Source organism: Nilaparvata lugens, chromosome 12 (assembly GCF_014356525.2).
Source record: "Nilaparvata lugens isolate BPH chromosome 12, ASM1435652v1, whole genome shotgun sequence".
In the NCBI taxonomy this organism is placed as follows: domain Eukaryota; kingdom Metazoa; phylum Arthropoda; class Insecta; order Hemiptera; family Delphacidae; genus Nilaparvata; species Nilaparvata lugens.
This window is the reverse complement of record NC_052515.1, coordinates 14924753-14937829: the sequence shown is the minus strand read 5'-3', so window position 1 is coordinate 14937829 and position 13077 is coordinate 14924753. Positions and strand designations below refer to the sequence as shown.

Genomic DNA, 13077 nt, shown 5'->3' with positions numbered 1-13077 from the left:
AAGTCCACCAGAGTGTTTTTTCATAAACATGCATCATTCGTCAAATTTAATGAGGTAGAATCAATTTTTCTTCAAATAGTGTTGTACTCCAGACTAAATGCACTGAGAAAGACTTTTTTGTAGATATTATATTTTCCAAATTCATCAGTCAGGATATGATCTAACATCTGAACTTTAATTTGCAAATAATCAAGTATTTATAATAATATTTGTGTTCATTTCCACCAAAGAATTGAAAATTAGTTCTTTTATGAAGAACAGTAGTAGCTCAATTACGAGTCGCCTAAGAAACGCGAATTTCACTAGCAGACTTTGGTAGCGGAGACAGTGATAAGACAGAGCTACCAACTAAACCTGGTAACCGCTACTGTAGCGGATGGATAGCGGTTCTTGTTAGCTGTTACCTTTTTATCACTTCCTTTTTATCAACAGTATAATACTGAATAAAATTACATTTTCATCACTTATTAAGGTCCTAACTAAACATAGTAAGACTGGAAGGTGAAGGTCTGTAATGCTTGTAGAATAATAGGCTAATTTATTCAAAACTTCCATAGTAATATTTGGAAATGGAACAGATACTACATTCTGTAACAGAGTATTGGAACAGTTCATTATCCTCATTGGAACAGTTAACAGTATGATCGAGATGGCAATGACAAAATCATATAAAAATATAATGGTTAATATTTTGACGGTTGAATCAATTTATTTGAGTGGACAAAATAAATTGAAGTTGAATGATTGATTATGCTAAGGATTTTGATATGAAATTTTTACAATGTGACACCAAAGTTCACCATCGAATCTCGCTACAATTAGGCGCGCTCAAAAGCAAGAGACATGCAGCATTGAATTTGGAGGTTATTTATATTTCTTTTTTTTTTTGTAATAAATTATTATTTTCTTTTATTTTGTGTGACATGAGAACGAAGTAGGAAACTCAAAACCTGTAACTTGGTTCAGTAATAACTCATACTCTAACTCTACAGCTCTACACTATTAATAGTCGGTAAGTAATTTTTATTCAGTTTTTCAGATGTTAAAAGTTTCTTATGTTAGGGAACTGCAGTCAATCCGTATTGAAAGAAATAGAATATTGATTATGTATGAAGTTTCAAGTCTTTTATTACAATGAGTTACTTGTTACTTACTTGTTACTTGTAGTCTTCTCCATGGTCGTTGACCTGGGAATCGTCAAATTTCTTCCCAATCAATGGGGATTCACGGTCGGTGATGCCGGTATGCATGGTCGTCTATGAACTCTGACAGTGCATAGTAGGGTCTCATGATCAGGTAGTTCTTCAGACTTCTAGTAAAGGCACCGTAGTCCTGAATTGCCTTAAGCTCCTTGGGCAGAAGGTTGAAGAGTCGGGCCCCAGAGTAGGCCGGCGACCTGCTGAATTTTGTGAGCCGGTGCTGCTGGAGCTCAATGTCAGCTCCATTTCTTGTGTTGTGGGCATGTCTATTTCCCCTCAATTCTGGGCTACTCCTCACAGCCAGGGTTGTTACTTCGTATATGTAGAGTGCGACAACTGTGAATATGTTATGCTGGATGAAGAGCGCCTTGCAGTGGTCCATCATATCTCTTCTTAGGATAGTTCTCAGGGCCCTTTTCTGCAATCGCAGAACTCTATCAATATTCGTCTGGGCTGCAGACCCCCAAGCCACAATGCCGTACTTTAAATGAGACGCAAATAGAGAATGGTAAGCCATGAATGCAGTTTTCTCCTCTGTGATATTCCGGATCCTTCGGATTACAAAGATGGCAGATGACAGTTTTTTGCAAAGCAGTTCAATGTGGTGCTGCCAGTTGAGGTGATCATCGATCAGTATGCCCAGGAATTTAGTATTTGTCTGTGCTGGTATGCCTATGTTTGTTTGGTCCTCAATGTTTCTATTTTTGGGGTGAAGCGAATGTGAACTGTTTTATCCTTATTTATGGTTAGATTTAGTTTTTTGCATATTTCGTTTGCTTCGTTGAGTGTTGTGTCCACCACTTCTTCGGTGTGTTCATGCTTTTTATATGGTATTAAGATAGTGGTGTCGTCTGCAAAGAGAATACAGTTCTTCCTATGGTCGATTTCTGTGGGGAAGTCATTTATATAGATCAGAAATAGTAGTGGCCCCAGTATTGACCCCTGAGGAACACCTTTATAGACCGTCCTTAGAGAGGATCTGTAGCTTATTATGCTGTTTTTCTTCTGATGGTTGATTTCAACATATTGCTTTCTATTCAGGAGATAGTCTTCCAGCCATTGTAGGGCTCTCCCTTTGATGTTCAATATCTTGAGCTTTCGTTTCAGCAGGCCAAGGTCAATGGTGTCGAATGCCTTCTGGAGGTCAATAAAAAGACCTGAAACAGTTTTACCCTCCTCCCAGTGTTTGCTGATGTTGTTACATAGTTCGGAGATCGCTGTAACCGTTCCAAGGCCCCTCCTGAATCCGTGTTGGTGTGCTGAAAGTAGGCTGTTGTTCTCAAGGTATGCAATAAGTTGGTCATATACAGCTCTTTCAATCAACTTTGATGTGATAGGCAAGTTAGCTATGGGCCGATAGTTCTTTGCATTCAACCTGTCACCTCCCTTGAATTTGGGAAAATTTTTGAGATTTTCATGCTCTGCGGAAAAACAGCCTGGGAAATTGACGCATTTACTATGTCAAGGAGTGGCAGCTTTAGTTCACGCTCACAATGTCGAATTATCTTGCCAGTGATATCGTCGTGTCCTGATGAGTTATTAGGTTTGAGATTTCTAAGGAGTTGCTCTAATTTGGCCATTGGAATGGTTTCGAATTCTTTGAGCTCCTGTTTATTATTTGCCAGGTGGATATGGTCAGAGGTATTTTCAGAAGCAGTCTCAGAGGGTGGCTGAGTGAAGGCAGAATTGAGGAGGTTGCTAACATGATATGGATCAACTATCATTTTGTTAGTTTTCTTGAGTCTTAAGTTGTCCATTTTTCCCAACCCGCTTCTGTTTCTTTCCTCATTTATTATCCTCCAGAGTACTCTGGTTCTGTTATCAGCTAGTTGGATTTTTTTGTTAATGTAGGATTTTTTCTTTCTTTGGATGTCCTGTTCATAGATTTTCTTAAGTTTTATAAAGTTCTGCTTATCCTCTGGTGATCCTGTAGTAATGAACTTATTATTTGCCTGATGTACTTGATCCTTTAGAGCAATGGTATTGTTGTCCCAGAACACGTTCTTAGTTGATGTAATTTTCTTTGGTTCTCTGGGCATTGCTTCATCTATGTTGAGGCGCAGGATCTTTACAAAGTTTGAATATTTATCCTCTATCAAGTCCTGGTTTATAACCTGTTCCCAGTCAGTCTGACTGAGTCTGTATTTTAGTTTGTGTAGGTTATTTTTTGAGTAGTTTCTGGCAAATTTGAACATTACTCTCCTGGGTTCTGTTTTATGCTGAATCTGGCAGAGAATTGAATTGTGGTCGGATATCTGGTTTTGGTAAACAGTGACTTTGATGTAATCAGGTGGCAGGCTGTGGTAACATCCGTCAAGGCTTGTGGCTGAAGTAGGTGTTATTCGAGTTGCGGGCAGTTTGTGAATGAAACATCCATGCTGATTCAGTGTGTTTTTCAGCTCTTTATAGCTTTTTCCATCAGTTTTCAGGGTATCTATGTTGGTATCTCCCAGTATTACTATTTCGAAATTTTTTGAGGAGTATTGGTGCAGCAGGTTTCCCATTTTCTCCAGATAGTCCTTAAGCGTTCCAGGATCAGGTGATCTGTAGGTGCCTATGACTATAAGGTTGGTTTTCTTGAGTTGAATTTTCAGAAGTATTGTCTCAAATGTCTGTTCAGAAGGTTGGAGTGATTCTTCAGGTATGATTTCATCTATTTTTAGGTTTGTATTATCCCGTTTGTACATGGCTATACCTCCCCACATGAGGTGTGAGCGGCAGAAGTTTGTTGACAAAGTGTAGCCTGGAATGTGTGTACTAAGGAGCTCCTCTTTCCGCAGGCCATGCTCAGAGAGGATGACCAGGTCGGGAGAATACAGGTGAAGTTCAATCTGCAGTTTATCAAGTTTCTGTTGTAGTCCTCTTTGGATATTCAGGTGGTAGATCTTGAGTTTCAGGTCCTTTGTTTTGCTATTCTGTCCTTCCCTTCTGGATCTCATGTGGTCTGTATTTTCATTTGGTTGTACTGTATTGTTGTGTGTTTCGGCAAAGCTATTTGAATTCTGTCTGGGATATTTTTGGATGTCTTTCTGTTGTTGCTACTCTGCAGAATGGACTCCCGTGGTAATGTTTTTAGCTTGTTCTTCCTTCCTCAAAGGCCTTTTAGTCTCTTTCGGGTTAATGTGGACTCTCGTGACAATATTCGCGCTCTCAATTTCGGGATCATCAGCATCTCTGCCTTCGTTCTTCCCCAGCTGCAGGGCGTTGCAGCTAGCATGTTGCATAGCTAGTTGCATATAGCAGCTACCAGGATGTTTTTACCGTCATTGTTAAGGTGTGTGCCATCCCAATCCAGGTGCTGCCTGTGAAGTTTTTGGGTGTTGTCCAAGTATGATATTTTCAGCTGTTCGCTCAAAAACTTGTATGATTTGTTAGTCTCTTCCAAAAATCTCTGGTTACAGTCCTCCCTGAGCGGAATCGAGCAGATATACCAGTTTGTCCTGGGAAATCTTTTTTGATTTGCCTCAATTGTCATCCAGAGAGGCCTCATTACATGATTAGGTGTCTTTGCTTTGGCTAAGTTGTTTGTTCCTATGTTGATCACTACTTTGCTAGGTAAGTGGGTTCGGTTTTTTAGGAACCTGCTAATGTCCTGGATTTTTCCCCCTGGAATGACTTCAACAGCTGCATTGCTCACTCCTTGACTGCGCAGTATTTCGTCCACTCCTCTGAGAAGTGAGTCTCCTATAATGAGGGGGTGATCACTTTCAGTTTCTGCATCCGTTTGTGATGTATTAAAAGATTGTATAGGCTTGTCATTTACCAGTGGACCACTGTGGCCGGTCTGCGTCATGTTTTGGTGTATCCCATTCACCAGCTCTCCAGCACTCTCCTCGGTTCCCCCCTGAGCTGCACCTGTAGATTGGATGGGCCGGTCACCTCCCGGAGGCCCTCTGTGATTGGTGTGCATGCTTGGCTCCAGCTCATCCACCAGTCTCTTAGTGATATCCTCGGTCTTCCTCCTGACAGGACAGTTTGATTCAGGGTGTATGCCCTGAGTAAATTCCAGAATTATATCTTCCAGTTTGTATATGGTGTCAGTTTTCCTAGCTAGGGTATCAGAGAGTCTTTCTCTGTCCTTCTTCAGCAGTTTGATTTCCTCTTTCAAGTCATCCATATCATTCCGCAGCATTTCGATTATAACCTCATAGTGATTGTCCTGTCTCTTTGCCTTTGCATTGTTACCTTTGCAGAACTGGTTGCTGACTGCCTCGTTGGAGTCTACAGTGGCATTCAGCATCATTGAAATATTAGTTGCTTCATTGTTAATCCGTTGTTTACAGTTGTCACACAGCCACACCGGACCAGTGGTTGTCCCCTCCTTCATCAATCATATTGTTGGTCGGTGATATTAATGCATTCTATGTGATACCATTTGCTTATGTCACAGTCACAGGCGACAGCCTTGTCATTATCGTGGACTAAGTGTTGGCAGGTTTGGCACATATATTCTTGCAAATTTTTATCCTGTTGAGTTTTGTCACTGTGGTTATGCTTGTTAGCCATAATTAACTGGATTATTTCTCCAAAGTATTTGACTGTTCCGAGTGAATTTTAAGATAGGACTAAAAGTCTGCACCACAACAGTTATTTGAGTAAAGCAGAGATACATATATAATACACAAGTTTTGGTAATATCACAGCCAATATCACAGTTATTTTATGAGAAATTTTAATAATGATCGAAATAGTTTATCCTATACATATATATCACAGCCTACACAGTCGAGAATAATTTTTCATGCAATTAATTGCAATTCGTTTATAGATGGAGTATTCTGCAATAGGTTACACAAGGTATTATATTTACCAGGTGTGTCGCCAAGTCAAGTTATTTACCATCAAAGAGATCGTATCTTAGTACACTAATATAAGTTTGTGAAGAATAAAATCTATGGCGACATAGACTGTTACTTTGCAGAGGTAGTAGACCGCTTTGTGAACTGGGTTTGCAAAGAATAGGAAGCTTGAACAAGAAGAGTTCGTACTGATTTGAAGTCGAAATAGGTTATGTCATTTGCTATTTAGTAGTATCGAGTGCGTATAGCTCGAATTTCTGGTAAGACTTAGGCTTGCTGTATACCAATAATTCACACAATAGGCTTGTTCAGAATAAATAATTATATTGGGCTTGTAGTGTTGGCTTGTCCAGCATGTTGAGTTACGTAGAAATCCAGATAAGCAATAATTAATAATGGCATGCAGTTTACCTTGTGGTTGCGTCGCTCAGCTTACTTATTTAGATTAAATTCTCTAGAAGATCTGTTACTCACAAACACTTTCTTCTTGAAATTACCAGTAATTTGCACCTTAAAGCAATTTTTGGTACGCTTTTTCTTGTTATAACACTAAGGTTGGCGTTGGCAATGGAGGTAGTAGCAGATATAATAATGATTGGGAATAATAAATATAGTTTGTTCAACATTTGCAAAACGTTTACAAGTTGAGGTTATCTTACTGTAAAAACGTAACACTTGTTGATCTACGCTTAACCTCAATATATAAATCTAATAAATTGAGTCTCTTCAGAACCTCAATAAAAAAGCTAATAAATTTAAGTTTCTTCAGGTAACTGCAACTGGCAAGTATCAATCGATATAAATTATTAAATACATTCTACTGTTACAGTAGGCCTATAGAAGATTGATTTTTAAAATTAACTTGAACATCAAATTTAAAGATTTTCTGATTTGATAGAAAACTTATCAATTTACTTAAACTCATATTTGTTTACTGTCAATTAAACGAATTAATGTCCAATACTTGAATTATTGAATTTATTTTATTTTAATATACACAAAATTAAATATAATAATTACTCTTGTTTTTCTTCCAAACGTTTTTATTTTTATTAAAGAAACATGGATAACCTCGACGTTTGTAAGAAAGACACACCTGACAAGAATGGAAATTCTAATGAGTTCGACGAAACACCAGTGAAGAAAGTAAAAACTACAATCTGTGAAAGGTAATTTAAGTTCTTCAAAAATTTATTTTATCCTTGGAATGTTTAAGATATTTTACACAAATCTTCACAAAGAAGAAGTAGGGATAAGGAAAAGAAGAGATGATAGAACATCAAAATATTTTCAATTTAAGAAACTATAAGGTGAATTCCCTCATAATTATGAGTAAAAGTGATCGGTAGAGTGAGAATATTATTTCCATATGCTCTAATGTGACGATCGGTCGTGCTGTGTGTGAATAGACCAATCAAAACTCATTGAAATTATATTTTACTGTGCCGGTCACTTCCACTGATACTGGTATTTGGGAATCCAGCTAATAAATAATCTCTTTGACATCATATGAGCTCACACTTGAATTTATAGTGGACCTTGAAGTTGTTGCTAACCTTGGATAATGTAACAAGTATCTGGGAAGATATGGTTTACAGCCAAATTCTCTACAATAAAATTTCATTCCAGAAGATACTAGTGAATAAGAGGAAAAATTTTAAATCATAAATATACAGGGCTACTTTGAAATGTTGAAATAAAAATATATTCTCTAAAAAATATTAAAGAGCTTTCAACTTTATATAATATTAAGTTATGTTAATCTTAGCCACAACCTTTACAGAATCCAAGCAAAACTTCAAATTCAAATTCAAATTCAAATGATCTTTATTCACAAAAAAAGTAACACAAGATATCACTTGATGACATATTATTTATTTCTTACCAACAAGTTCATCATTAAAATAATGATAGGGAGAGGAGAAAATAATGTAAACTTGTTCTATTCCTCTCCCTAATTTAGACTCTATTTTTTGACAGAGACCCAAACTTCCTATAGTGAGGTCCACGTTATAATGGCACTGTTTAATTAACAATGGTATTGCTATCCTTGTCTGTCATTCAACAAATCGGATAGCGCTATCTCTTTCTCGTTTTGCTCTGTTGCCAGATCTTCTTCTTACAATGTAGAATTAATAATTAACAAAATATTTAATCTATAGGCCTATTATAAAAATTTATTATTAAATTATTGAAACATGTAATTTTTTGTTTAATTAAATATAATTGATTATTTTACACGAGAATGAACAGTTGATATCACATCAATAAACCTGTATCAGATACGGTCTATAGAAGGCATTGACAAGACCGAGGATCGGCAACGTTCTTCTCCTATCTTTCTCCACTGCCATTATAACGTGGACCTCACTATAGCAATCACTTACTCTTTTCTAACAATTACTGACTCATCCAACAATTCTCTCGCTTTTTTCCTCGACAGACCCGAACTTTTCAACAATCGCAAACTCATGTAACAATTTTCTCTCTTTTTTCCTCGACAAAGACAAGTACTTTTCAACAATACCAACTCATGTATAGTGAGGTCCACGTTATAATGACAGTATTTGATTAATTTTGATGTTGCTATCCTTGTCTATAATTCGACAAAGCAGGTAGTACTATCCTTTTCTAGCTCCACAACAATGCCAAATCTGTTTTTAACAATGTAGAAATATAATTTAGATCAACGTTGTTCTTCTATCTTCATCCACTGCCATTATAACGTGGACCTCACTATAGGTAACAATTTTCTGTCTTTTTTCCTCGACAGACCGGAACTTTTCAACAATCACAAACTCATGTAACAATTTGTTCTCTTTTTTCCTCGACACAGACATGTACTCTTCAAAAACATCAACTCATGTAACAATTTTCTCTCTTTTTCCTCGACAGAGACATGCACTCTTCAACAATACCAACTCATGTAACAGTTTTTTATCCTTTTTCCTCGACAGAGACCAGAACTCTCCACGTGACGACTACATAGATTGGGACGAGTATTTCATGGCAATCGCGTTCCTGTCGGCGAAACGCAGCAAGGACCCCTGCACACAGGTGGGCGCCTGCATAGTCAACAGGGACCACCGAATCGTGGGCATTGGGTACAACGGTATGCCCACAGGCTGCAGTGACAAACAGTTCCCATGGGGCAAAAAGAACAAGATGAATAAGATGGAGAACAAGTATTTGTATGGTGAGTTACTTATTTAAATTGAAATTCATTCTCCATAAAATATGACTACACTATTATAAAATAAAAGATCTGGTGTGGCGCACTCACACAAGTTTCCTTGCCGTTATGAAAATTGATCACCTGACGCCAGTGTTCACGCGCATCTCAAGTCTACTTATAAACAAAGATCTTAGCCAGCTGGTGACAGGACAAAACCACTGGAGACATGCGACGTCTGCTATCTCTTCATAGTGAATCATTTGATAGAATCAATAGTTTGCAATTGGATAATCACATTTTCTCGAATTTCGAGCTTATTTTCAATTTTAGGTGAAAATGTTACTGAACATTAATTGTAGAGATTTTAATGCTCAATTTTTTCCACTCAATTTTTTTGTTTAAATTGTATCTGAAGCCTCATAATTGGGAATCTAAAATCAAACTTTGTATAGATGGGGCGGAGCTCCTGAAATTTTTACAGATATGGGACTTGTGGCAGATAGAGCTTATCAATGACTATTTCAGGTATAAATTTAATCAAAATCGTTGAAGCCGTTTTCGAGAAAATCGTAAAAACCCTGTTTTTGACAACATTTTTCTCCATTTTAGCCGCCATCTTGAATTGCATTTGATCGAAATTGTTCGAGTCGGATCCTTATATTGTAAGGACCTTAAGTTCCAAATTTCAAGTCATTCTGTTAATTGGGAGATGAATAATATCGTGTACACAGACGCACATACACTCATACACACACACACTCACAAACACACACACACACACACACACACACACACACACTCAGGGGACCTTGAAACGTTTAGAAATTTGGGTACCTTAATTTATTTCGGAAAGCAATACTTTCCTTACCTATGGTAATAGGGCAAGGAAAGTAAAAATACTGTACAACATTTTAGGAATCCTCCTACTATTTTTATAATGAGGTCCACGTCATAATGGCAGTGGAGAGATAGAACAAATGCATTGCTTATTCTCTGCCTTGCCACTATTATTTAAAGAAGACAGTGGTAAGGCAGAGAATAGGCAACGCTGTTCTCCTATCTTTCTCCACTATCATTATACCTCACTACAGAAGGAATGACCAGACAGGCAAAACAGTCAAAGAGATCATATAATTTATATTACAGATTATATAATATTCTAATGCTAATAATTTGTTTGGAAACATGAACATAAACTGAAAGATTATCAAGCCAGACATAACGAGTATGGAACAAGGAGCAATATTTATTCTTCCGATGCTCCCCAACCAATCTGGTACAGCCACTTGTCCACCTTCTTCCTGAACATTCCCATAAAACGTGTAGTTAATTCTACTCCCAATTCAAGTTTCTATTGGACTCTAAATCAAATTTTACATAAGATTTGTAACATTTTGGTGCTACCAAAACATTATTTAACAAAAGTGTTTTTAGATACTGTCTCACAATAATTATTGACATATCCCAATGAGTGCACTGTAGCCTATTCTGTTCTGAAATGTTTGCTTTTTATTGAAATCAAATGTTGAAACATTTTTTTAATCCATTTCTCGATAGATGGTATCGTTTAATTGTAAATTATTTTCAGCTGTCAATCGCATCATTTTACAGTTTGTTTTGTAGTGTACCACGCCAAAAGGAACACTATCCTGAAAAAGAACTAGTCATTCAAATGAGTGTAACTCAGAGTATGATAATACCGTATCATGTACAATATACCAATACATTTGTACATGATATATATATATATATATATATATATATATATATATATAATATATATATATAACGATCGATTGTAATCATTTTCACTTTTCGTGTAGTTGAGAAGTTCATATTTGGGTAATTGTTCATATTAAATTAAAATACTTATAAATTGTCAAAAACCTCGGATTTATTGATACTTAGAGAGACCGGTTACGCTTGTTAAACCATTGTCAATCTCTGATAAACTCTCCTTATCAGAGATGGACAATGGTGTAACAATCGAAACCGGTCCCTCTAAGTATCAATAAATCTGTGGTTTTGACAATTTCATAGTATTTTTATTTAATAAATCATTTTCATCTATCAGTTACAACTTTTTACAGTTAATTCTGTAGTTTGCCACGCCGAAATGAACGCAATCCTAAACAAGGACACGACGTTTAAATGGCTGTAACTCAGAGTATGATGTATTTTGACAATGAATGAATAAATAAATGTTATTTCTCAGTAATTGTTGATGATTTTCATCTGTTAATTACAACTTTTCACTGTTAATTTTGCAGTGTGTCACGCCGAAATGAACGCAATTCTGAACAAGAACTCAGCCGACGTGAGGGACTGTCGAATCTACGTGGCTCTATTCCCGTGCAACGAGTGCGCCAAGCTCATCATACAGGCTGGCATCAGTGAGGTGGTTTACATGTCCGACAAGCATGCGCACAAAGTCACAACTCAGGCCTCCAAGCGCATGTTCTCTGCTAGCAATGTCAAGTACTGGTCAGTGCTCTTTTCACTCAAGTTTAATCTTAACATAGAGAAAATATAGCATAATGTTGCGGGTTTATACACTAATAAAACACTTGAGGCGATCTATACTGATTTGATTTATTTTTCTTTCAGCACTATAACACACGGAAATAAACTAGAAACAACTGAAATGATAACTACCTAACAAATTACACCGAATTATTACAAGCTCATGTTAACTAATATAAATAACTGTCACCAAGAATAATAACTGTTAAAACAACTACAAAGTTCTATTATCACTTTATCACTAGTTTGTCACAATGAGAAGAAGCGAACACTCCACTGTAGTTTCTTAACTAACTGGCCAACTGCAACACACACCATTGCTCTATAGAACAATCGAGAAGGATCTGGAGGTGTCGAATACGCCCGACCAATCACAGTGATTTGAAGGTTCTGGAACGTGCTTGTCATTGGTCGACGTCGCCCTGCACCAAGATGAACTCACGGGATTGATCTAGAACTATCCAGAAGCCCCCCCCCCCTGCCTCTTCTGTGTTGTTTACTAGATAACCCTCGCCTCCCGCCATTCTTCTAACGGCCTCATTCATGAAAATAAAAAGATATCCCATGGTAGAGGTCGTTTACGTTCCGAATTTCAATTATGTTATAGTGAGGTACACGTTATAATGGCAGTGTTTGATTAGCAATGGTATTGCTATCCTGGTCTGTCACTCAACAAAGCTGATAGCGCTATCTCTTTCTCGCTTTGCTATGTTGCCAGATCGTCTTTCCACAAAATATTTCATCTAAATTATGAAATTAATTATTAAATTATTGAAAAATATCATTTCTTGTTTAATAAAGAATTATTGATTATTTTAAACCAGAATGAACCGTTAATATTACATCAATAAACCTGTATCAGCTGCCGTCTATAGAAGACCTTTACAAGACAGAGTATCGGCAACGTTTCTCTCCTATCTTTCTTCACTGCCATTTATTATAACGTGGACCTCACTATAGAAGCCCATTTCTGATGATGAACATGTGTACATCCATGTTTCTTCCCCTTCTTCTCTTCTTCTTCCTCTTCCTCCTCTTCTTCTTCTACTTCTTCTGTTTATATAATGTATGTCCTACCGTCAGTGACCAGCCTTACTATCACTCATGTTGTCAGCTTTAACATAGGGAAAATATGGAGAGAATTGTTGTCAGTATGAATGTTACAACATAGAGAAAATTTGGAGAGTATTCTACATAAGTTGTCTATGATTTTATCCTAACACACCAGTGGTGTCCTTGTGAAAAGCAAGCTGTGATACCAGTGAGACACCATTAGGCCTACTTGTTTTCGTATTGTTGACTTTGCTACAACCTAACCTCACAAATGTGAAACGTTCAATCCAGCTGATCGGGTTACAAAACTAAATAAAATATTCTTACC

The 13077-nt window shown here is 37.0% G+C and overlaps 2 protein-coding genes across 2 annotated transcripts in view; one reads left to right on the top strand and one right to left on the bottom strand.

Annotated features, from left to right (window-relative positions):
* Positions 1–834: 834 nt before the first annotated feature.
* The window catches only part of LOC111048622, a 31136-nt gene continuing 18893 nt past the window's right edge, over positions 835–13077 (top strand). Inside the window, exons 1-4 of the mRNA XM_039439459.1 lie at positions 835–1012; positions 7036–7167; positions 8956–9194; positions 11444–11705. Coding sequence (XP_039295393.1) covers positions 7061–7167; positions 8956–9194; positions 11444–11705 — 608 coding nt within the window. The 5' untranslated portion in view covers positions 835–1012; positions 7036–7060. The remainder of the gene's footprint in view (positions 1013–7035; positions 7168–8955; positions 9195–11443; positions 11706–13077) is intronic.
* LOC120353922 lies at positions 2570–4138 on the bottom strand. The gene has a single exon (XM_039439460.1). The coding sequence runs from the start codon at positions 4136–4138 to the stop codon at positions 2570–2572; it is 1569 nt and encodes a 522-aa protein (XP_039295394.1).